This window comes from Mesoplodon bidens (genome assembly GCF_964165515.1).
Source record: "Mesoplodon bidens genome assembly, chromosome: 15".
NCBI classification, from domain to species: domain Eukaryota; kingdom Metazoa; phylum Chordata; class Mammalia; order Artiodactyla; family Ziphiidae; genus Mesoplodon; species Mesoplodon bidens.
Genome location: NC_138171.1, coordinates 53844273 through 53870387, shown reverse-complemented (window position 1 = coordinate 53870387; position 26115 = coordinate 53844273). Strand labels below are relative to the sequence as shown.

General features: G+C 49.7%; 1 protein-coding gene across 2 annotated transcripts in view; it reads left to right on the top strand.

The window, feature by feature from the left end:
• Window positions 1-26115, top strand: part of ABCC1 (ATP binding cassette subfamily C member 1 (ABCC1 blood group)) — a 137824-nt gene that overhangs the window by 46188 nt on the left and 65521 nt on the right. For both annotated transcript variants that reach the window (XR_014017680.1, XM_081257428.1), the window contains exons 5-9: window positions 764-889; window positions 12440-12501; window positions 14787-14918; window positions 24087-24317; window positions 24997-25174. Coding sequence is in view for 1 of the 2 variants with exons in the window: in XM_081257428.1 (XP_081113554.1) it covers window positions 764-889; window positions 12440-12501; window positions 14787-14918; window positions 24087-24317; window positions 24997-25174 (729 nt within the window). In the remaining variant the exon portion in view is untranslated. The remainder of the gene's footprint in view (window positions 1-763; window positions 890-12439; window positions 12502-14786; window positions 14919-24086; window positions 24318-24996; window positions 25175-26115) is intronic.

The window sequence follows — 26115 nt, the reverse complement described above, 5'->3', positions numbered from 1 at the left end:
GCGTGCTCTTTCAGACTGTCACGTGGTTCCCTGTCACCTTCTGGCTAATCAGGAACTGGCATCAGGCAAAGGAAGGAAGAGTAACTGCATGTTTGTTGAGCACCTGCAGTGTGCATTTCAGGCAGTCTTTAATAGTGATGGCAGCTGACGTTTATTGAGTTGGTGTTTTCAAAGTGCCAGGCCGGGGACTGAGTCGTTTCCGTGAATCATCTTACTGACTTCTCACAATTACCCTGACAGGGTCTCTCAGCTTCAGCACTAATTGACATTTGGGGCCCGAGACATCTTTGTTTTGTGGGACTGTCCTGTGCTTGTAGGATGTTCGGGACAGTGCCAGTAGCCTCCCACTCCTGAAGAGAAGTGTCTCTAGACACTACCAGATGTTCCCCGGGAGGCAAAATCACCCCCACTTGAGAACCACTGGTCTGTCTGTAGATGGGGAAACTGAGGCACAGAGAGGTCAAGTAAGTAGACAAAGTCCCACGGCCAGAATGAGCAGAGTCAGGCCTTGAAGGTAGGTCTGTTCTGCTCCCAAGCCTGGGGCTCCTCCCCAGTGTCGGCTGCCTGGCCCAGGCAGTGTGGACCACACTGTGACGTAACTGCTTGTCTTCTGTTATCTTGCAGGGGGTAGGGTCAGGGTGGGAAAGCTTGCCGTCAGGCCTGCAGGCTGAGAGAGTGGGCCTTCTGCTGTCTGCTCCTCCGGCCTCCGCACGTTGCTTCCAGAAAGTGATCTTTTCTTCCTCCTTCCCTCCCTCTTGTTCAGGATGCCCAAGTCGAGGTCTTTCGCGATGCCACTTTCTACATTTACTTTTCCCTCGTACTGATCCAGCTTGTGTTATCCTGCTTCTCAGACCGCTCACCCCTGTTCTCTGAAACCATCCACGATCCCGTAAGTATGATCACAGATGAGCACAGAGACACGTGTGTGTGCATGTGTGTGTGCAAGAGAGAATACACAGTGCCAGCTAACATTGATTTGAGTCAGTATCGTCCATCTAGGAGCTCCTTCTGTCTTCCCTGCACACCTGGCGATACGTAACATTGTCCTCTCCACTTTACCGTTGGAAAAACTGAGCCGTAGACGTGGCTCGGGGGATTTAAGGAGGGAATCTGATTCACAGTTGTTAACTGCTGTGTTTTCCAGCCCGTTGTCTCATTTGGTTGGCGTAGTGGTTTTAGACAGTGCGAGTGAACTTTTTAAAATCAGGAAATTTCATATAAGTTCTAACTGTCCAGATTTTCTAGAAAAATGAGAAGTTCTGGCAGCAGTAGGGCTGTTATCCCACATGGCAGTGGTTGGCCAGATTTGAGGAGCATTCCCCTGGTTTCCTTCCGCAGTCCTCACCACTCCCTGCTTCATTAGACAGTCTTGCTTCCCTCACCTACGTACGTGCCTGGCCCCTGGGGTGTTTGAGTTTGAGACCCTGGGTCTCTTCCGTCCGCTTGAGGGAAATCCTGCTTGTGTAGAAGGATCTGAGTGGGCGGGGCGGGGATGGCCGCCCTTCTGCTGGTAGCAGGAAAGTGAACACGGTTATTTATCACCCTTGCCTGTCTTCTTTCTCCCTCTCTGCCTCCGTCCATCCTCTTTGCCTTCCTCATTCCTCCCCTTTCTTCCCTCCCTTCTTCTGTCTAGTGCCGGGTGCCAGGCCCCAATCTGGACACAGGGCTGTAGCAGTGAATAAAGCAGAGTTATTGCCACTTGAGGTTTATGTTTTCACGGGCAGGGGCACAAACAGTAACCCAGGAGCCAAGTATATATCCTATCAGTCAGGTGGTGGTAAAGGCTGGGAAGAAGAAAGCAGGGAAAGGAGGTAGAGATGATGGTTTGGGGTCGTGTGTGGTTTTGATAAAAGCCATCAGGGAAGCCCCCCCCCCGCCACCTCCAGGAAACCTCACTGGAGCAGAGACCTGAAGGAGTGAGGGAGTCAGGCAAGCAGATACCCAGGGAAAGAGGTTCCAGGCAGAGGGGTGGCAAGTGCAAAGGCCCTGGGGTAGAGCTGCCGTGAATGTCGCCGGAACAGCAGGAAAGGCTAGTGCGGCTGGAGAAGTGAGAGGCAGGAGGGAGCGAGGGATGGCCTCTGAGAGCTGGGGCAGTCACCTATGGGCCGGGTGGGCTGTTTGGATTTTATTCTGAGAGGGATGGGAAGCCTTTGGAGCGTTCATTTGATGCTTTGTTCGTAGTTAGTCAACTGCTAATGGATGAAATTGCAGTGGGAGCAGTTTTCAGCTGTGGTTCTGCTGGGTTTGGCCTGAACCTCAGCAAAAGGCTGAGGCTGCTTTTGTGGGTGATGAAAGGACCTGTGGGGCATCAGCCTGGAGGAGGTGACTGATGCTCCCAGTGTGAGCTTCAGAAACCCGTGCCCTAGAGTGTGTTCGGAGAGGCCCCATTTTCTCATCTCCCTGCTCTGGGAGGAGCTGGGTTGGAGAAATTAGAAAAGTGTGTATGTGTGTCTGTGAATGTGTGTATATATGTGTGTTTGTGCACACAGGTGTGTGTGTGTGTGGTGTGTGTACATGCATGCACATATATTTATGTTTACATGTTTTGCATGTAGATGTGTATGAGTGTGTGCATGTGTGTTTGTGTGTTCATGTGAGTGTGTTTTGCATGTGTATAAAGTTCACAAGGGCAGCAGCCATGTATGAGCACCCAGGGGATCCAGCCCCCGCCTGGCACAGAGGAGGAGCTAAGATGTCTCCGGCCCTCATGTCTGCTGTTCATAGGTGTTTGCACGGGTGTGGGTGTGTGACAGTGGAGTGTCCCCATCAGAAACATTAGATGTCAGGCTGTTCTGTGGAAATGGGGATCGCACTGAACAAGTCATACCCCCCTGAGTGACTGCAGACCCTGGGGTGCTCTGGGGGTAAACCGAGCCCGGGGGAGGCAGACAGGCCCACGTGGGGATCTCCTGACTCCTCAGGCTCCCTGTGGGGCCTGAGAAGCAGCCTCTCCCACTGGACGGTCCCTGATGCTTTATGGGGAATTTCTGATTTCTGGTCCCCTCTGGGATCCGGATAGAATTCCTGTCTCTTCTCTCCTGGGTGTGTGTGCATTGGGGTGTCTCAAAGAGCTGCCTTCCTCCTCCCATTGTGCTTTCTGCAGTTCTGGGGTGTGGGGCCTTCTCTGCCCGGGTACCCCGACTCTTCTCCCAGCTGTTCTTTTTCTCTTGTGGGAAATCGAGGCTCAGAGAGGTTGTCTTGACTTACAGCCTGAATCTGATGGTGGAGGCAACATGGTAATGGAAGGAGAGCCTCATTTTGGAGTCAGGCAGACCCTGGGCTTTAATTTCACCTGCGTCCCATTTATTCTTCCAATACATATTTATTAAGCACCGTTTTTTTTTTTTTTTTTTTTTTTTTTGGTACGCGGGCCTCTCACTGTTGCGGCCTCTCCCGTTGCGGAGCACAGGCTCCGGGTGCGCAGGCTCAGCAGCCATGGCTCACGGGCCCAGCCGCTCCGTGGCATGTGGGATCTTCCCGGACCGGGGCACGAACCCGTGTCCCCTGCATCGGCAGGCGGACTCCCAACCACTGCACCACCAGGGAAGCCCTAAGCACCGTTTTTATACTGCGCTTCGTTCTGGGGACACAGCAGTGTGTGAAAAAGTGTGGTCCATGCCCTGCTACGCTGATCTGTTACTCCATAACAAACCACTCTGAATTTAGTGGCATAAAACAGCAACAGTACTTTGTTATGTTTCACAGGCCCAGGTGTTGGCTGGGCTCAGCTGGGTGGTTTTCACTCAGGGTCCTTGCTCACGTGTCGGGTGGTTAGCGCGTTGGCCTCTGGCTGGAGCCTCAGCCAGGGTTGACAGCCCCACCTGGTCTCCCCGAGCTGCCTGGGCTTCCTCACAGCGTGACAGCTGGTCTCTAAGAGTGAGCGTGCACGAGGTGGAAGCTGTGTCACCTTTTAGGACCCAGTCCTGGAGTCACATAGAGTCACTCCTGCCACCCTCTTCTGATTGAGGGAACCACGAAGGTCTTCTGGGTGCAAGGGGTGGGCGCACACAGCCCCCCCCCCCAGATGGGGGAGCTGCCAGGTCTCATTGTAAGAAGAGCATGTGAGATGGCAGGTGATTCCTGGCCAACTTTGGAAAATACCATCTACTGCATGCCCCCAGGAAGCTATCGTCCCGTTAAGCAGCTCAGCAGACTGTGTGACTACAGTTGAGATGAAGGCTGGGAATCAGGTTATGTGACTTTTGGATCTGACTTTGGGCAAGTCGCTCCTCCTTTCAAGACCTCAGTGTCCTGTTCTTGAAAATGGGTTGAGGCTCGATTTGATGCTGGCTGCACCCGCCTCCCTGCCCCGCAACTGAGGCCTGTGATCTGGGGAGGAGGACACTGCTAGGTGTCACCTCTGTTGTCTCCTCGTCACCCTCAGGGCTCACATCACAGTGGAGCCTGGAAGATGGGGTGAGTCCAGTCCCTGTTGCTGTCCCGCCCTCAGAGCAGCAGTCACATGTCACCTGTCCTCAGAGAGAGCAGACAGCCAAGCCCAGGGTCAGGCGGGGCCAGCATGGGGGCCGGCAGTGCTGACCTTCTCCCCCCTGCTGAGTCACCAAGCTGCCATCCTCCCCAGCTGGCCCCGTGCCTGATGTGTGACTCAGAGCTGTGTCCTGGCCCTGCTTCCTGGCAGGGCTGCTCCCCTCTGTGCATCAGGTGGGGCCTGGCTGAGTAGGCCTCGCAGGCTTTCTGAGGCTGTCACCTGTCCCCGGCCTCTAGTCCTTTTATCTTGCTGGCCCTGAGGCTACTGCTTAGGATGCAGGGAGGGGGTTGCCATTGGCAGTTGGGGGCATCAGGGGCAAATGTGGCGGATAGTAGACCCTCACTTCTCAAAGTGGGGTCCTCAGACCGGCAGCATCAGCATCCCTCAGGTGCTCATTAGAAATGCAGAGTTTCAGGCCTGCCAAGTCCTGTTGAGTCAGGGTCTCATTTTCACAAGATCCCTGGGTGGTTCATGGTTGAAAGGCACTGGTTTAGCAAATTCTTAAAAATTGCTCAGCTCATTTGGTGTAAGAGGTATTTTTAATCCTGATCATATTTTACTGTGAACATTTCAAATCTACAGAAAAGTTGAAAGACGCAGCGAGTACTCTCCATCTACCCACCAACTATATTTTACAAGTTAACATTTTGCTAAATTTGCTTTATCACAAATCTATCTAGCTGGCCAGCCGGCTAAGATTTTTGGTATTTAAAAGTGACCTTGAAATACATTAGTATCCTTCATTCACACACTTCACTGTGCAAATCATTAGCCAGAGCTCAATATCTCTTTATGGTTCTTTTTTTTTTTTTTTAAAGTAAATTTACGTAATGACATTCCTGAATCTTAAGTTACCATTTGGTGCGTTCTGACAAATGAGTAACTCAAACCCCTATTGAGATACAGAACATTCCCAGGACCCCAGAAAGTCCCCTCCTGCCCCTCATGGTCAGTCTCTACCCCTTGCAGCCCAGAGGCAACTGCTGGGCCTAGACTGTTAATGAGAGCATTGAAAACTCCATTTTTAATTCCTTTCTCCGTTATGCTTTCGGCCATTTAGTGATTCGGTGTTGTGCTGGGGGCTCCGCCAGGCTTGGAGTACCTAGAAACGAACAGACATTGACCACCCCTTAGGAGAGATGGAGGAGGTGGCGGGCAAATAAGCTGCTGCTGCGGGATGGACAGTGGGGTTTCAGGACAGGGGAGTGCTGGGGGCTGGGGGTGCCCGAGGAGCAGTTCTGCACTCAGCCTGGGGTGCCAGAGCCAGCATCCGGAGGAGGGGATGCCTCCATCCCCTCCCGTAAGGTTGAAGGCTGGAGGGTGGATGGGAAGGTGCTCCTGGTGGTGGAAGCAGCATGTCCAGAGGTCCAGCGGTATGATGGAACTTGTGGGTGTTTGGGAACTGTGTGGACTTCTGCTTGGTTGGGTCTCTTGCTGAAAGGAGGATGCAAGAGGCTGGTGACACTTAGGAGAGCCATTGCCAGAGTCCAGGCAGGTTGAGAGGAAGGCTGGCCTGAACAGTGACCCTGTGTGTAGCAGAGCATCAAAAACCAGGAAGAGAGGGGGCTTCCCTGGTGGTGCAGTGGTTGAGAGTCCGCCTGCCGATGCAGGGGACACAGGATCGTGCCCCGGTCCAGGAGGATCCTACATGCCGTGGAGTGGCTGGGCCCATGAGCCATGTCTGCTGAGCCTGCGCGTCCGGAGCCTGTGCTCCGCAATGGGAGAGGCCACAGCAGTGAGAGGCCTGCGTACCGCAAAAAAAAAAAAAGAAAAAGAAAAAAACCAGGAAGAGAAATCGGACAGGTTCATGGGAAAAGCACACATCATGTGTGCTGCAGTAGAAGAAATTGTGGTCCTGCGCCCGGAGGAGCTTTACACAGCTGAGGAGCGGCAGAGCCAATGAAGAACACCAGTGTAACATGCTGCACCAACGGGTTTCTTCTTGTCGGACGTTTAGGTGGTTCCAACCAATGATAACAAGAGCAGCCTTGTGTTAATAAATAAAAGTAACTTATTTAATCCTCACAGCAACCCAACTTTGAGGTGCAACTGTGAGTCTCCCCCCATTTTACAGATGAGGACACCGAGGTTCAGGGTGGTGTAGTGTCGTCTGAGTTCACAAGGCTGGGTTGGGAGCCCTTCCACCAGGTGAGCCCCTCACATCTGAGCCTGCATCAGCATCATCTGGAGGGCTTGTTAAAACACAGATCATTGCTGGGTCCCACCCCCCAGAGCTTCTGAGTCAGTCAGTTTGGGTGGGACCTAAGCCTTTCTATTTTTAACAGACCCCCAGGCACCGTGGATGCTGGTGATGGGGCCAGGTTTCAGAACCCCTGGTCTGAGCTACACTGCTGCTCACACGTCCCTTACTGCTGGAGTAACTGGCAGAAAACTGAACTAAAAGTAGAATCAAAACCAGAAAAGGTGGGTGGGGACCCAGAGAGTTTCTGACAGAAAGGCCAGAATGCTGAGGGCCCAGAAAAAGGTCCTCAGGGTGCCTCGTGCGAGGTCATGGGTGGCCAGTTCTCAGAGAACCAGTGCCTGGGTGCTGTGTACCAAATTAGTTTAAACCGCATAGTTTCAGGCCAAATTACCTGCACCGGGTAGAGATGCCAAAGAATGCAGCTCTCTGCATGAACCTCCCTGCTCCTCTTCCTCCGACTTCCGCCAGGGCCTGTCTGAATTATTCTTGTTTCTTTTTTTTCCCAGTACGCAGGCCTCTCACTGTTGTGGCCTCTCCCGTTGCGGAGCACAGGCTCCGGACGCGCAGGCTCAGCGGCCATGGCTCACGGGCCCAGCTGCTCCGTGGCATGTGGGATCTTCCTGGACCAGGGCACAAACCCGTGTCCCCTGCATTGGCAGGCGGACTCCCAACCACTGCGCCACCAGGGAAGCCCTGATGTAATTTCTTATCTGTGCTGGTGACAGGACCCCGTGTCTGCCCAATGTGACTTCTGGTAATCTGAGCATCTGTATCTGGATCCAGAGGAGGGAGGAGAGCTGGGGAGACAAACTTAAGGAGGCTCCTGGATTGTGCACATTAGAAACTGAAGTGTTCATATTGCTGATCCAGCCTTACTGCATCTGGAGGGTGCATTTTCTTGCAAGGGCTGGGATTTTTACTAGCCAGAGTGAGGATTAGTCTCTCCCCGCTGGGCCGTCATTTCTTATGGTCTTTGGGGTAGGACTCCATTTGGGTACAATGGGTATAAAGGGAATGAATTCACCTTCAGTTACATACCTGACAGTTTGCTTCGTTCTTTTCCTTCAGTTTTATTGAGAAATAATCGACATACATCACTGATTAAGTTTAAGGTATACAGCATTGATGGTTTCATTTACATATATTGTGAAACGATTACCACAGTAGGTTTTGTTAATAACGTCTATTTTCTCAAATAAAAGGAAAAGAAAAAAGCAGTGGTTTTTTTTTGGTTGTGCTGCATGGCTTGTGAAATCTTAGTTCCCCGACGAGGGATTGAACCCTGGCCCTCAGCAGTGAAAATGTGGAGTCCTAACCACTGGACCTCCAGGGAATGCCCAAAAGAGCAGCTTTTAACTTTATAAATGTTGAGATGAAGATTGAATAACTCCACCTCTCCTTCCTCATCCTCTCCCCCCAATTTTATCATATTTTAAATTACATCAGTAATTAGTGTTTGCATCATTATAACAATTGTAAATATTGTTCACTGCAGACCTGTTCGGATTCTGTGTTTACATGTCCCTTTTTTTTTTTAAGTTGAAGTATAATTGGCCTACAATGCTGTTAGTTCCAGGTACACACCATAGTGATTCGCCATTTCTATACATTTACAAAATGATCATGATAAGTCTAGGTTGCTTTGTTCTTGACCCACAGCTGGGCTTGCCTGATTTTGAAACAATGCCAGGATTTGTGAGGCCCCTGTGTGTGTAAGCCTGACACCCTGACAGTTTGCACCGGGCCTCCGTGCAGGCTAGAAAAAGGCATCTGGCCCACTCTGGGTGGATGAGTTTGAGAAAGGCCCTGCGTCCTTTCAGCCCATGCAGCCCTGCTGCCCCCAGGCCCAGGACTAGCTGCACTTCAGCCCCCACTCGCCCCCTCGGCTGGGTGTCTTTGTGCAAGGCTGACTCTGTGTTGATGCCAAGACTGAAAGAAGGCTGGATTTGGAGGCAGAAGGCCCGCATTTGAGTTCTAGTTCCTCCCCTTAAGAATCGCCATCTTTGGTGTCATGAGGTCTGATGTAAGCAGGGGTCAGCCAACTTTTTCTGTAAAGAGGCAGATAGTAGATATTTTAGTCTTCGTAGAGCACATGGTCTCGGTCGCAAGTACTCAGCTCTGCCACTGTAGCTCAAAAGCAGATGTGGACAGTACGGAAATGAATGGGCATCACTGTGTCCAAATAAAACTATTTTGCAAGTGACCGGACTGTGGGCCTGACTTTGCCAGCCCTGATGTGAAGCGTCTGGTACAGTTCTTGGTGTGTCACGGTCTGCAGGAAATGGCGGACTTGTTACTGTGTCTACCATTAGTATTCATGTTAATACTGCTAATGTCATTGCTTGAGCTTTTACTCTGCGCCAGGAACTGTCGTGTAAGTGCTTCACAGGTTTTATCTCATTTAATCTCATCATCACCAAGTAACTTGGCCCAGGCCCCTCAGTTAGTAAGTGGCAGGGTTGGGATTCAAACCTCCCTCTAACCATCTTGCTTCATGTTGCTTCACCCATGGACGCCCCCCACGCCTGGCTCCCACCCCCGCCGGGACCCTGTTTTGTTGCTGTTGTCACAGCTCTCACCATGTATAGTTGTATATTTATTTGCATCTTGGTTTGCTTACTGTCCCTCTCTTCCGAGGCAAGAGGCAGTACAGGTCCGGGACCTCACTGTCTCCTCTGCGTAGCTCAGTCTTGGATGTATTTAGCCACCTCTTGGCATATAAGCAGATCCTCCCTCATTATTTGCTTAAGAAATAAATGAGTCATTGCCAGCTGTGTCCCGCCCCATCCCCTTCTCTGCCAGCACCTTAGCTTTTCACAGTGGGTGGGAACTGGGCTGTAGTTGAAGTGTATTTGCGATTCCCTAACAACCCACCCACTTCCGGAAGAAAAACCAGCCTACAAAGCAAATACCACCACCTGCTCCAGGAATAATGCTGTGGCCTTAGGTTGGAAAAATGAGGTCCCATGGACCTCATTCCACTTGTCCCTCCTTGCAGTCCCATGAGGTAGGCTGAGCAGTGGGACTGACCGCTTCCAGTTCCCAGATGCGAAAACTGAGACTTTGGGGTGAAAGGACTTGCCCAAGGTCATTCAGCTAGAAAATGGCATAGCTGGGATTTGAACCCAGGGCCATCTGGCTTTAGGTTGGTTTAGAATGTAGGTCTGTGGGCCAGCTGCATCTGATTAAAGACATACTGATGCCAGGGCCCCAGCCCCAGAGAGAGTGATCTAGTTGGTCTGGGCTGGGACTCTTGGCACCTGTGTTTACAAAGCTCCCCAGATGATTCCCGGGCTGGTAGGACTGGAACCTCCCCATGCCTCATGGCCCCCAGAGTGAAACCTGATGGTTCTCAGCCCAGGCTTTTTGTTTGACTCACTGGGGAAGATTTTCATGATGGAAACTTTCAAATGTGTACAAATGTGGACAGCATGGTATAATGACCGCCATGGACTATTTACCCTGCATCGCATGTAAACATTTCAATATGTATCTCTGAAAGATAAGGAATTAAAAGTTTTTAATAACATTTTATTTTGAAATAACTTGACTCGCAAAAAGTTACAAAAATGGTAGAGTTCCTGTATACCCTTCTCCAGCTTTCCGCAATAATATCTCAGAGATAAGGATTTTAAGCAATGCAACAATAATACCATTATATGGCCTAAAAACATACTAGTTCTTTAATATCATCAAGTATTCCAGAAATCCACCATGGTTGCAAAGTGGTGCAACCTCTTAGTGATATCATTCCTTCATTTGTTAGCGGGACCATTTTATGCAAAGATGCTTCCTCATCTCTTTAGTCACCCTGTGGTGTCATAGACAAATGCTTGTTTCTTTCTTTTCTCTGTTTTCAAAACAATGACTTGGTTCACTAGCATCTTTTCATCAGCGTCACCAAGAGGTTTTTCTTCCTTTCCAGTATCAAGATGAACTTGTGTATTTAAACGTTTGTGATGTGTCTCAGTCCTTTCGACTTACTATCTGTATTGCAGCTCAAATGGTCCCTTTCTGGGCTTGTGGGAGCCACTTCTGGTTGCTTCTGAGGTCTTTTACCAGTCCTCCTCCCGTCAGGTGTGACAAGATGTTCTGGGCTTATCTTGTATATTTCCTGCCCAGCCACTTGGTCAAGGAGACTCTGGGAGTTGAAAACAAAAACAAAAACTCAAGTGCCTGGACCCACCCCAAACCAGCTAAATCAGAATCTCTGGGGGGTGGGGCAGATATGGTATTTTTTTTTCGAGTGCCCCCAGCCAGGGTTGACAACCACTTGGGTAGAGTGTGTTTGTTCCCTCATGGGGCTCCCCAGCACCTTATCTCTGCAAAATGCAGGAACGCAGAGCAACATCCTCGGCTAATGATCTCATCACTGCCTGGTGACCCCCCACCTACACTAACACTTGTGTTTCAGGATTTAGACCTGAACATATTGGCCCTTGTGTGCAGTCTCAAAGGCTCTGTGCTGATTACCCATTCCTTGCCTGTGTGGCATTGAACTGGAGCTCATCTTTGTGGCTCTGGAAAAGAGGTTCTTTGAAAGTTTGCTTAGAATCTGTTGATGATTTCCTGTTGCTTTTGGGATAGAGACCAAAGTCCCTTATGTGGCCTCCAGCGTAGACTGAGCACAGCCTCCAGTGTAGACTACTCAGGCCCCCTCTTGGTTCCTGGAGCTGCCTATGCTCCCCTCTACCACAGGGCCTTTGCACACACTAGTCGCTCTGCTGGGACTGCCTTGCCTTTCCCCTTCACTTAGTTATCCTCTCCTCACTCTTCAGACCCCAGCTTGACCATCTTCCCTCAGGGACGCCTTTCCTGACCTCTGTCAACTAGATCAGCCCAGTGAGATACCAGTGATCTCACTGGTAATATTGACTTGCCTTCGGGGTATGATCCTTGTCACAGTTGTGGTTTTGTATTTGTTCACGTGATCGTTTAATTAATGTCTCTCTCCGGACCCTGACTGTTTGGGGCTCACATTCTATCTCCGCTGCTTCTAGCTGTTGGCACCCCGGGCAAGTCTTTTCATTTCTCTGCCCCTCAGCTTCTTTAACTACAAAATGAAGATGATGCTTTTACCTACTTCATAGTGTGGTTATGAAGATTAAATGAGTTAATTTGTGTAAAACATTTAAAACAGAGCTAGCTAGCAGAGAGTGTAGCAGGTGGTGTTATTGCCCTGGTTTAGGGTTATGTCTGTTTGTTCAGATTTGTGTACAGGTGGCAGGCACATAGTAGGTGCTCAGAAAATATTTGTTGAATGAGTGAATGAATGAATGAAAGAAATAGGAATACTAGTAATACCACACTTACGGTTCTATGAGGATATGAGATAATGCTAGTACCTTGTTGAGTGCCTGGCACATTGTAGATGCTCAATAAATATTTGTTGAATGGACAAATGAATGAACTAAAGCAGGGACAACAGCAGGGCCATGTTTGTTGGGTTGCTGTGGGGATATAAGATAAGGCAGGTATGGGACACATTGTACCATTTTTACACATAGCAGACACTCAGGAAACAGTTACCAGGTAAAACTGGAGGAGCTGCCAGGTGTTTCTTTCCAGGCCACTGGTGCTCAGGAGGGAAGCCCTTTCAGGGTGAAAACCAGTGGCATGAGAGTGGCCGCTGGTCCACTGGGAGGAAGAGCAGTCAGCTGGCTGCTCCCTGCCTAGAGCTGGTGTAGATGAGAAGTTTAACCATTCATTTCCCCTTTGCTCCCTACCCTGTGCTTTCTCTCCACTAGAATCCTTGCCCAGAATCCAGCGCCTCCTTCCTTTCCAGGATCACCTTCTGGTGGATCACAGGGTAAGTCCTGGTCCGCAAACCTCGGGTGGCTGCTGGGCCGTGAGTGTGCCACTAGGGCCCCTGCTCTTCCTCCCTTGCCCTTTCCGATGGGGCTGTGTCCTGAGTGTGCCTTCCCTGGGCCGGGGTCTCAGAGACACTCACCCTGACCCCACGTTCATGTGATAAATGCATAAACCTAAACAGCTTGCACCTTTGTGGACGGCTTGGCCTGGGCAAGAAGCTGCACGCTCTTGGCTCAGCTTTGGGTTTGGCTGTTTTTTTGCATTAGGTGTAATTATTGTTGTTGGCATTGTTTCCCCCCATGAGAAAAATAATGCCCGTGCACCGTAGGAAAAGTGGTAAGAGTGTGGACCAATAGCAACAGAGCACCAGAGGCGGCCGCCGTCCACAGCTCAATATACCCCCTTCTCGCCTGCCTTTTATTTGCACTTTTTTTTTTTTACAACTTTATTAGAGTATAATTGCTTCACAATGGTGTGTTAGTTTCTGCTTTATAACAAAGTGAATCAGTTATACATATACATATGTTCCCATATCCCTTCCCTCTTGCATCTCCCTCCCTCCCACCCTCCCTATCCCACCCCTCCAGGTGGTCACAAAGCACCGATCTGATCTCCCTGTGCTATGCGGCTGCTTCCCACTAGCTATATCTACCTTACGTTTGGTAGTGTATATATGTCCATGCCTCTCTCTCACTTTTATTTGCACATTTTTTTCTTTACATTGTCAGCATCCTACTGGGGATTATTAAAATCCCTCCCCCAACCCCCAAGCATTTTTCCTTGTCTTTATAAACTTTTTACAAACATTGTGGTTTTTTTTAATTTAATGTTTGTCTTACTTAACTATTTTTCAGTTGCTGTTAAAGAACAGCGCTAGGACAGTTGGTGTAATTTGAATATGGACTGTAGGTCCTGCCAGCCAGGCTCATATTTCTGATTTTGGTCATTGTACTCTGGTTATATCAGAGCACGTCCTTTCTCTTAGGGGGATGCACACTTATATTTAGGGGTAAAGATGTGTAGAGTCTGCAACCTACTATGAAATGGTTCAGAAAAAAGAAATACTGCATTGTGTTGTTTTTTTTTTTTTTGCGGTACGCGGGCCTCTCACTGTTGTGGCCTCTCCCGTTGCGGAGCACAGGCTCCGGACGCACAGGCTCAGCGGCCATGGCTCATGGGCCCAGCCGCTCTGCGGCATGTGGGATCTTCCAGGACCGGGGCACGAACGCATGTCCCCTGCATCGGCAGGCGGACTCTCAACCACTGCGCCACCAGGGAAGCCCATACTTCATTTTATTACACTTCGCAGACACTGTGTCTTTTACAAATTGAAGGTTGGTGGCAACCTTGCATCAAGCGAGTCTTTTGGCGCCATTTTTGGAACAGCATTCACTCGCTTTATGTCTCTGTGTCACATTTTGGTAATTCTCACCATCCTTCAAACTTTTTCATTATTATGTTGTTGTTTATGGTGATCTGTGATCCATGATCTTTGATGTTATTACTAGGATTCGCTGAGGGTGCAGATGATGCTTAGTGTTTTTTAGCAATAAAGTATCTTTAAGTTAAGCTCTGTATGTTGGTTTTTTTTAGACATAATACTATTGCACATTTAATAGATTATAGGATAGTGTAAACATAACTTTAATATGGGAAACCAAAAAATTCCTGTGACTTGCTTTATTGTAATATTCACTTTATCACGGTGGTCTGGAACTGAACCCGCAGTATCTCTGAGCTCTGCCTGTATGTGTTTGCATATGTATGTATCTAGAGACAGAGGCAGATACAGCACACTTAAAATGTTAACAGTCGTGAACTAGGTGAAGGGTAGACAGGAATTCTTTGTAAGATTCCTGTGATTTTTCTCTGAGTTTGAAATGTTTCAAAATAACAAGTTAAAATATTAGGTTTGCTTTTTATCATGAAAGTATTCAAACCAGAAAGACTAGTCTAATAAACCTCAATAAACTCATCACCTGATTTAACGACGGTTAATGCTTTGTCATATTCGCCTTAAAAAAATTTTTTTAAGTAAATTAGAGCCATCCTGCTGTTCCTCCTAAATATTCTGTATGTATCTCTAAAAATGAGGCTGTTTTTCCTGGGTGACCTAACAGTAAAATTAGCAATAATGATTTAATGTGCCCACATGTCCATTATTCCTTATTGAAATATTCCTGAGTTGTGGCCGCCTTCGGTCGCATGGCCGTGCTGGCAGGGAGGGTCGTCGTCCTCCTCCTTCTGACTCTCATTGCCTCCCGCCTTGTGTTTCGGCCACAGGATGATGGTCCAGGGCTACCGCCAACCCCTGGAGAGCACTGACCTCTGGTCCCTGAATAAGGAGGACACGTCAGCACAAGTTGTACCCGTTTTGGTAAAGAACTGGAAGAAGGAATGTGCAAAATCCAGAAAGTAAGTGCCAGGCATCCTGCCCCGGGGAAGCTGGGCACTCCCTGGGCTCCATCCTTCCACCTCTTACTAGCTTCACGGCCCTGGGAGGGCTGCTTCCCTCCTCCGAGCCACGGTTTGCTCATCTGCAGAATGGGGTAGAGTCTGGCGTGTAGCTAAGACAATTTGGGTAGGAAAGAAGAGAGAAAGATGTCAAGTGGGAGAACCATTTTGTTTGCCATGACCCTTGGTGAGCGTGTACCTGGCTGTGTGACCCTGCCCTCCCCGAGTCAGTTTCATTTTCCCTGCTTCTCTCCGTCTGGCATCCTGAATGTTCTTGCTGTTTTAAATGTTTTGGTTCAACACGCCACGTCAACTACTTCTTGAGATGTTCAGCCTAAGAAGCCCCATTTGACGGTGATTTGGGCTGTACGGGATTTTTGTTTTCCAACAGCCTTTATTTTTTGGAGCAGTTTTAGATTCACAGCAGTTCTGAGCAGAAGGTGCAGAGACAGGTGCACCCCTCCCCCGCTGTCAGCATCCCCCATCGGAGGGGCACATTGGTGACAACCCATGAGCCCACATTGACGCAGCATTGTCACCCCGAGTCTGTGGTTTACATCAGGGTTCACTCTCGGTGTCCAGGATTTCAGACTCTCACCGATGAGAGCTGCATGCCAACCCCGAGCTCTGTCATCGGGTTATTTGGGGAATCAGGCCAGGACCTCCCCAGCACATACCTTATTTCATCAAATATAGGACGTCATCAGTTGTGCGATGCATCATTATTTTATGCACCAGTGAGAAAGAGAAACGGCTGCCGATTAAACCAGGACATGACATTGACATAAGACGCGTCCTGCGTCCAGAGGAGCCGGAAGAGAAATCACGAGGGATTTGGTGGCAGGGGACGGACGGTGTTACTACTTCTGTTGTCGTTACGGGGTTGGGCCTGTTGTCCACCTTGCAGAGCTGGTTGACGAGAGCCCAGCCTGGTGTGTGGCCCCGCAGAGCAGCTGGCCTCCCAGGAGAGAGGCCCAGGCTCTAGGTCTGATTCCTCACCTGTTGCAGGAGCGCCCAAGTTCCAGGTCTTCACTCAGGCCGAGGCTGTGGATGGGAATGTGGGACATCTGTGCTGGCCACCCGGACATCAGCAGAGGACTTGTGACTCTGTGCCGTGGCCCGTTCGGGGTGGCCACGGACAGAGGAGAAGTTGTCCCTTGGGAGGTGGATTGAGCTTGAGCCTCTGTGGTTGGGCGTTGTGAGGAGATGGCCGGTGCTCTGTGCACACACGGCTCTGGCCGGGCCCCATGTCTGGGACCCAGTTGGAGGTTCTCAGGCAGAAGTGCCGTCTCTGGTTCCCTTCGGCCTGGCCTGCAGCCCCCTTCCTGATGAGAAGGCTGCGTCCCCAAGCCTCGCTGACTGCTTGGCTCCGTCTCCTTCCCACGTTGGGTGGCAGGGGATGCCCACCGTGCTGTCCCCTGGGGTTCACCCAGTGAGCCGGTTGCTGCAGATGTTATAGGAGGGGCTGGCAATGAGGCTTTGTGGGAAGAGGACTGGCCGCACAGCATAAAGCTCCATCATGGGCCTGGCCCTTCGTTGATTCGTTCAGCAGATGCAGTTGATTACTGCTGATGTGCTGAGTGCAGTTTAGGCCCTGGGGGTTTAGAGTGGAACAAGATAGACAGGCTCCTTGTTTGGTGCCACTTACATTCCGTGTGGGACACAGGGAGTTGGGAGTCACACACGCTGTTGAGAAACTTTGAGGAGCCTTAGTGTGATGACAAGATTAAATGGGGAGATGAGGGTGAGAGTGACTGCGGGAGCTGATGCAGGTTTGGTGGTCAGGGATGGCCTCTCTGAACAGAGATTCGTGTCAAAGGAGGGAGTGAGCTGCGTGCAAATGTGGGGAAAGGGCTTTCCATTTCACGGGAACAGCTAGTGCAAAGGTCCTGAGGTAGAGGTGAGTGTGGCATGCTTATGGAGCAGCAAGGGGCCCCGTATGGCTTGAGTGGAGTGAGAGGTGGGGAGAACAGGAGGAGATAAAGTAGGAGAAGTGTTTGCAGGGATCTCATAGGCTATGGTACTGGCTTAGGGGTTGATCCCAAATGCGGTGAGAAGACTGCTGGGTTTTACACAGGGCAGCGGCATGCCCAGAGTTCTGTTTTATATCAACCAGTTAGGCTGTGCTGGGGAAGGTGGTTTGTGGGGCGAGAGTAGGGGCAGATGGGTCAGTGGCTCTGTTCCCAGAGGCGTGAGCCACATCCGGCCCTGTGACCCCTGTGGGCATGGGTGGGGAGGGGAGAGTCCTGTGCTCTGGGCTGCTGGGTGCCCCAGGGCTCCCGGGGAGCAGGTGACCTCGGCCTGAGTAGGAGGGCTACCTTGGCTTCTTGGCCTCGGGTCTCAACCTCCCCACCCCCGCCCCCAGTTCTTCTCCTCACCCCTGAGTGACTCCTCTCGGGAGTCAGGTCTGAGCTGCTTCCCCTGCTCCCCTGACCTTTGGGTTTTAAAATCCAGTACCTCATGAGTTTTCATTAGATGATTTTGAGTTTAACAAAATGGAGTGGAAATTTCTCGACTTATGGCCTCCCATAGGTTAAGGCCATTTTGGACTGTGGTTCCTGCTGGAATGACTATAAAATGGTTTGGCGGCTCTGGAAAAGACTTGGGCAGTTTTTTTAAAAAGTTAAATAGTTATGATACCACCCAACCATTCTACTCCTAGGTGTACACCCAAGAGAACTGAAGACATATGTTCATAAACTTTTACAGGGATGTTCATAGCAGCTTTATGTGTGATGGCCAAAGCTGGAAGTAACCCAGACAACCATTAACAAGTGAATAGATGTGCAAATCACGGTGTAGCCATGCAAGGGAACACTTCTGAGCAAAACAACAGAATGAACTATTGGTACACTCGGCCACATGAAAATCTTTAAATAATTATGCTGAGTGAACGAAGCCAGGCAACAGTACATACTAGGTGATTCCATTTATATACAATTCCAGAAAATGAAAGCAAGTCTGTAGTGACAGAAATCAGATCAGTGGTTGCCTGAGGTAGGGGGAGGTAGTGAGATGGGAGGAGAAATTACAGAGAGGAGAGCTCTTTGGGGGTGATGGGCGTGTTCATTATCTTGGTTTCCCTGATGGTCTGACAGGTGTGTAAATATGTCAGAACTCATCAAATTGTACACTTCAAATGTGTGAACTTGATTTTACATCAGTTATACTCCAATAAAGCAATATATAAAAAAGCAGTAGTGTTTAAAGAAAAGGTGACCATTTTACTTAATTGTGTCTATTTCATAAAGGAGTGCAAACAGCAAATAACAAACAAAAACAAAGAAAACAAAATGCTCCAAAATACAGGTGTTAAGCTATGGTTCCCAGCCTTTCAGACCCATTACCCCCTTGAGTAATAAAGATATTGTAACACCTCCTTAAATGTACTTCAAGGAAATATATAAAAATAACCCACTCATGTATCTTACTTTAAAAATCAACAAAGTGTTCTTGCTCAACTTTAACAGAAAACGAAGAGGCAAGGGATTTGTAATAAAACGTCATCCATGTATGTCTGTGTGTAAACGCGCAGGTACATGCTAGAATAGAGAATGAAGAATCGCTGAGTGCTCATAAGTGGAGCCTTCTCTGTGGCAGCGGCAAATCCTCACCGACCCAGTCTTGCGGTTGTGGAGATCAGAACCATCATCACCCTCGTGGACAAGTTTTTGCAAAGTGGTGACTCATGCTTGGCAAATTTCTGAACAGAACTTAATTTGCACACTGACTGCATTTCTGAAAAAAATCGAGGTATATTTAAACTTGCAAAAAAAAATACACTCTGTGTATGGATTTATGCCAAAGCTGGAGTTGAGAGTGTAGATTTAGGTGATTTTGGGACCTCCCTGTCTGTTCAATTGTTAATATTCTGCGCTTCCACTGCAGGGGGCGTGGGTTCGATCCCTGGTTGGGGAACTAAGATCCCACAAGCCGTCGGTGGTGGCAAAAACAAACAAATAAACAAACAAACCCCCCCACAGATTTAGGTGATTTTAGGCAGGCTCTTCATCTACATGGATGCCTGGTAGGATCTTGTTCCTTTGGGATGGTCCTGTACTCAAAGAGGGTCTGGTTTCTGGCGCAGTCATTGTGACATCAGAGGGTGAGAAACCCCCTTGACAGCCTGTTTTTGAGAAACAAAAAGCACTCTATGACAACAACAACAAAAAGGGAAAGGATGATCTTGAGTCATTTGTATTTGTGCTCAACACAGTCAGAACCCTGCCAGGGCTATACCTTCCTTGCAGGGCTGGAGGGGTGGGAGTGGGGAGGTGACTGCCATACCCATCTGTGGTTTCCAGAACTGTTATCCTGTATATTGTGAGCTCTAAGGAGAATGAAAATGTGAGTTAAGGATGTAAAATCCATTCTCTGCAGTTGTAGGTCAAATCTGCCCTTCTGTGTTATACTGGGTGTTATGGATCAAAGACAGTGCTCAGAGTACATCCAGAAAATTTAGTTTTAATTGAGCTATGATCTTTATAAGTTTGAGATTTTTGCCTTTGCCTCAACATTAGAGATCTTATTTGTTTAACAAATTACAAACAAAGCCTGCAGTAGCTCCTCATGGCCCTTTGGTTGGTTCACGCACCTCCCAGTCTGCTCTCTCAGCCCTGCTCTGGTTACTTGAGGTTCTTGGAAGGGCTGCCTCACCTCTTTTCAAAATCCCTTAGTTCCAGGCCTTGCTCATCCTGTTCCCCCTGCCTAGCGCACCCTTTCCCTCCCCAAGTGGACTCGATCCCTCATCATGCAGGTCTCAGCTTTGATGTCCCCTCCTCCAGGAAGCCCCCATGATAGTCCCCCTCACACAGCTGATCGTTTCTCTCACGGGGCTGCTCGATGGTGGGGCTCTCCCCAGGGCCCGGCCCAGAGCAGGGCATTCGTGGAGGAGAGAGCAATGGGCACCTTTGCCCATATCGAAATCCCCTGGGTAAGCAAGTTCCTTTTTCTTCCCAGCCTCCAGCTTCCCCACCCCTTCCTGTTCCCCTGTCCTGAGCAGTTTTCTTCTGACTCAGACCTTCCCTCTCCAACTTTCCTTTCTTTCCCAGCCAGACCATTCAGGTGCCCTGCTTTCTTCCTCACCCTCCAGGAGCACTGGCTTCCCTTGGAGGGCTCTTGTTCACTGGGTATTTTTTCTCTCCTGACTCGGCCATAGCTGGTCCCTTCCACTTCTCTAGACCCCTTCCCCCCAGGCCTGAGCCTTCCTCCTCTCTGCCCTCCTGAGACCTTCTCCCTGGCCCTTTGGCCGCCCGTCTCCTGGCCACAGAAAACAGTCTGGGTCAGTGGCAGCCCAGGCAGGCCCAGGGCCAGGGCCCAGCTTAGGACGTGGTGCAGAAAATGAATGCGGAGGGGGGAGCGACTCAGCTACTCCCTGCCCCCCTGTCCTGCCTTCTTGTCCTCCTTTCCAAGAGGGCATGTGTGTGCTGAATGAAATCATACTAAAATCCTCACCAGAATCCCAGCTTCAGGGGAAGTCAGTAAAGTGAGCAGGGAAAGAGCTTACCCAGTGACACTGACACCACGAAAAACAGAAATAATCCTCTGTGGTTGGTGGAATGACCCCCCCCCAAAAAAAATGATGTCCACATCCTGATCCCCAGAACCTGTGAATATGTTACATGGCAAAGGGACTTTGCAGGTGTGATTCAGTTCAGGATTTTGAGATGGGAGACTATTCTGGGTTATTGGGGTGGGCCTGATGTCATAATCACGAGGGTCCTTATAAGGAGGAGGCAGGCGGTGAGAGAGAGAAGATGCTGAGCGGCTGGCTTGGAAGGTGGAGGCAGGGGCCACGTGCCCAGGTGTGTGGGCTGCTTTTTTTTTCTTTTTTTTTTTTTTGGCTGCGTTGGGTCTTCGTTGCTGCATGCAGGCTTTCTCTGGTTTTGGTGAGCGGGGGCTACTCTGTTGCAGTGCACGGGTTTCTCGTTGCGGTGGATTCTCTTGTTGTGGAGCGTGGGCTCTAGGCGCACAGGCTTAAGTAGTTGCAGCAGGCGGGCTCAGTAGTTGCAGCGCATGGGCTCAGTAGTTGTGGCGTGCGGACTTCAGTAGTTGTGGCACGCGGGCTCAGTAGTTGTGGCTCACGGGCTCTAGAGCGCAGGCTCAGTAGTTGTGGCGCATGGGCTTAGTTGCTCCACAGCATGTGAGATCTTCCCGGACCAGGGACTGAACCCATGTCCCCTGCATTGGCAGGCAGATTCTTAACCATTGCGCTACCAGGGAAGTCCCTGTAAGCATCTTCTAGAAGCTGGAAAAGGAGGAAACAGATTCTCCCATGGATCCTGCAGGCCCACCTTAGATTTCTTTTTTCTTTTTTTTTTTTAATCTGTACAAATCAAGCATTTTATTTATATAGCAAGGAAGCACTCCTTTAGTCTCCATTTAAATACCATACTTGAGATTTAAAATGACAGTTGGCAGTGTACTAAAGGATGCTAAATAAGACTTCATCCATATTGCTTTGGATATCTTGATATTTTGTTATATTTTCCATCATTCATTGGAACAATTAGTTCAGCTTCCTAGAAACATTTGAACAGTAGTTAGATGTTTGCCCAATAACCCAGTACCCTCCAGGTTTTTGAAGTGAAGAATGTTACTTGTGCCAGTCAGAATCTGATACGAGTTAAATAATGACGGCTTTGCCAACAAACAAGAATGTACTCTTCCATGACTAGGAAGGGAGATTTCCACAGCTGACAGGTCCTAGAGATACATGGAGCCACCTTAGATTTCTGACCTCCACAACTATGAGATGTTAAATTTGTGTTGTTTCAAGCCATTGAGTTTGTGTTAATTTGTTGCAGCAGCCATAGGAAATTCTACAACTTCACCCAGAGTTTAGATTTTATTCTGGATGCAGTGGGAGGCCAGCAGTGGAGTTGAGGTTGGGGTGATGCGCTTCAGGAGGATCCCACTGGCTGCCGTGCAGGGACTTGGTTGTTAGGGAACGAGAGTGGAAGGAAATGGGGGGAGTGGGGAGGAGGCCCCGGCGATGGTCACTTGCGTGGGTCAGAGGCTGTGGTGATGGAAAACGTGGATGGATGACTGCACACATCCCGGGAGTGGGATGGACACAACACGTGCCTGACTGGAGCTGGGAGCTTGGAGGAGAGGGGTTCAGGGATGATTCCCATGTTTCTGGTCCTCTCCTGGGGTGAGGAGCATCGAGGGGAAGGATACGGACTTGACAGAGCCCAGACCAGTGCCCACGGTTTGGAGTGGGGACGGAGGAGGGAGCCCAGGCAGGCTGGGAGGCTGTGGTCTCCAGGAGGGCGTTTCAGTTGGTCCAAATGGTCAGATGTGGCTTAGATGGGAGAGGCAGGAATCCCCTGTGATTAAACGATGTTCAGTGAGCTCATGCAGCGGACGATTGTGTCGGGTGGACGATGGGGATGAAGCTTGGGTGCACATTTCAGGGATGGAGCCCACGTTTGGCCTTTTGAGGATGTTGCTTTGACTGCATTTTGGGAGAGGGAAGCTGTATGTGTTGCCGCATAACAGGTCACCCCCAAACATAGCAGCTTTAAATAAGAATGAACATTTACTATGTCACACAGGGTCTCTGGGTCAGGGGTCTGGGATGGGTCTAGCTGGGTAGTTTTGGCTCAGGGTCTGTCATGGCTGCAGTCCTCTGAATCCTTGACCGGGGCTGTGAATCTGCCTCCATGTTGCACATGGTTGGTAAGACTGTGCTGGCTGTTGGCAAGGTCTCACCATGGGGGCTTCTCCAGGAGGCTGGTGGAGTGTCCTCTTGACCCGGCATTTGGCTTTGCCCAGAGTGAATGATCCATGAGAGGGCAAGAAAGAAGCCACAGTGTTTTCTGCAACCTAATCTTGGGAGTGACACTCTCTCTTCATCATTTCTGCAATATCCTATTACAAGTGGGAGGGGACTTCACAGGGGCATGTATGAGGGTTCCGATTTCTCAACATCCTTGCAGACCTTGTTGTTATCTGACTTTTTGATGATAACCGTCCTAGCGGGTGTGAAGCAGTATTTCATCCTGGTGTTGATTTGCATTTCCCTGATGACTTAAGATGTTAATTAAGCAACATTACATGTGTTTACGCCGTTCGCATGTCTTCTTTGCGCCTTTTATGGTTGGGTTGTCTTTTTCTTATTGAGTTGTAAGAGTTCTTTCTTTGCTCTAGTTACAGGTCCCTTATCAGAGTTTTGATTTGCAAATACTTCCTCCCATTTTGTGGGTTGTCTTTTCACTTTCTTGGTGGTGTCCTTTGAAGCACAAAAGTTTTTTATTTTGATGAAGTTCAGTTTATTTTTTCTTTTGTTGCTTGTGCTTTTGGGGTCGTATTTAAGAATCCATTGCTAAATCCAGGGTCCTAAAGTTTTGCCCCCTCTGTTGCCTTCCAAGAATTTTATAGTTTTAGCTCTATGTCAGGTCTTTCATCCAATTCGAGTTAATTTTTGTATATGGTGTGAAGTAAGGGTCCAACTCACTCTTTTGCCTGTAGCTATCTATAGTTTCCCAACACCATTTGTTGAAAAAACTATTCTTTTCCCATTGAACGGCCTTGGCAACCTCATCAAAATCAATCAGGTTTATTTCTGGATTTTTAATTCTGTTGCATTGATCTCTGTATATGCTCAACCTCATGCCTGTCTTGATTATGGTTGTTTCATAGTAAGTTTTGAAGTCAGGAAATGTGAATTCTCCAACTTTGCTTTTCTTTTTCAAGATTGTTTTGGCTATTTTGGATCCCTTGAGTTTCCATATGAATTTTAGGATAAGCTTCTCCACTTCTATTAAGAGCCAGCTGGGATTCTGATAGAGATTGCACTGAATCTGTAGGTCATTTTGGGGTTGGCACTTTTCTGTGCCTTTTACATATATTAAGTCATGTATAGGTGAGGTAGGTCCTACTATTTCCCCATTGTACAGATGAGGAAACTAAGGCCTAGAGAGGTTAAGGCACTTGCCTAAAGTCACACAGCTGGCCAGGATCCTGAGTCTGTGGTCAGAGTCACCATGCTAAGCTGCTTCTCTGCAGCGACTGGTTTTCTTTGGCTAGGCCTCCCTGTTGTGGGGGCCTTCTCCGGCCCTCTCCTGGCCGGTGGGCTGAGTGCCTGGCAGACCCCACAACTGCTCCTTGCTCCTTGTGTTCCAGACAGCCGGTGAAGATCGTGTACTCCTCCAAGGATCCCGCCAAGCCGAAAGGGAGTTCCAAGGTGGATGTGAACGAGGAGGCCGAGGCTTTGATTGTCAAGTCCCCCAAGAAGGATTGGAACCCGTCCCTGTTCAAGGTGTTATACAAGACCTTTGGGCCCTACTTCCTCATGAGCTTCTTGTTCAAGGCTGTGCACGACCTGATGATGTTTACCGGCCCAGAGATCTTAAAGTAAGGCCTCTTCCCTCTCAGCCGGTCAGCTCTTCACATCCTTGACCTTCCACTTGCGACACCCTTCACCCTCCCTTAGGGTCACGTGGCATGCTCCCGAGGGCACAGGGCCAGGCCTCTACATCCTTACCTGCTTTGCCTGATGCTTTGCTTTAATACAACCATCTTAATTAAGGCCATGTTGGTTGCAAGTAACAGAAACCTTACCAGGCTCCCCTGAAGCCAAAAGGGGGAAGATAGAGGATTATCTTGGGAAACCAAAAGCAGGGAAATGTCAGATTGCATGAAAGCTGCAACCTAAACCCAGAAAGGAGGTCATCTCTCTGTTTACGTCCCTCCCTCCCTGCTTCTGTCTGTCTCTTTGGTGCCACATGTTCATTCTTTTTCCCTCCCTCCGCCCCTTGTGCTCTCTACTTGGTCACTTTTGGGTGATGAGGCAGAGGTCAATGCGAGAAGCCCAGGGCTGCGCGCCCTGCCGTGATTACTACCCCCCCCACCCCCCGCCGCCCCGGCATGGGCATCGCCACGTGGGTTGGGCTTCCCATCCATAAAACTGGCGTTGAGAGTGCCTGCCTTGCCTGGCTCAGGAGAAGGTCACCCGCGGAAGCCAGAGGACTTGTCCCCACGCGCACGCGTTTTGCGGTCTTTCACGTGGGGCTCTGTCCCTGCTGCCCCACAGGTTGCTCATCAGCTTCGTGAACGACAGGAAGGCCCCAGACTGGCAGGGCTACTTCTACACAGCGCTGCTGTTCATCAGCGCCTGCCTGCAGACCCTCGTGCTGCACCAGTACTTCCACATCTGCTTCGTCAGCGGCATGCGGATCAAGACCGCCGTCGTCGGGGCTGTGTACCGGAAGGTGGGCCCGCGGAACCCCTGGGGGCTTGGCCGGGTCACCTCTCAGGCCCAGCTTCTGGACCAGTGGCATGATGGTGGCCTGAGTGGCCGCGGGCGGCAGGGAGTGACCGTCAGGCCTGAGAACTTAGCAAAGCTGATCCCAAGGGCGAGCCTGTGGTGTGTCCGGGAGCCCTGGGGTCAGCTGAGGGTAATTGAATTTCTTAGATGGCACTTGATTTGGGGAGATCCAGGTTTGAATCCGTGCTCTGCTGCTAACAGTCTGTGTGTGAGTGTGTTCTAGCTCTCCATCTGAACTGAGCAGATGGTATGTTCCTTGGGTGACAGATACTCAGCAGGTATCTGGGCACGGGCAGCCTTAAAGGACCTGGATTACCTGCTTGGTCCCTTCATTTCTTAGCCTCGGGGCCACGTGGGTTAAGAAGAGACTATTCAGCAGGTAGTCAGGAAAGATGGACTTGATCGTTGGCTCTCAGCCCTGTCTGCAAGTTAGACTCACCCGGAGAGCTTCAGAAACTTCCAAGGACCAGGCTACACCCCAACCAACTAAGTCATGATCTCTGAGGGTGGGACCCAGGCATCAGTATTTCTAAAACTCCCCAGGTGACAGCGTGAAACCATCGAGAGCCAGGATGAATGTGTCCCTCCAGAGCATGTTTGGCGATGCCTGGAGACATTTTTGATTGTTATGGCTGGGGGTGGGGGCATCTAGCGGGTGGAAGCCAGGGATGCTGCCGGACATCCTGAAATGCATAGGACGGGCCCTCAGAAAATTAGCCTCAAATGTCAGTAATGCCAAGGATGAGAAACCCTGGCTGAGACCTTGGTCCTTCAGGGTGATCTGGGGACCAGCAGCGTCAGCATCTCCTGGGGGCTTGTTAAATATGCAGAGTCCCTATTCCAGTCCTATGAAATCAGAAACTGCATCGTAACGAACTCCCTGGG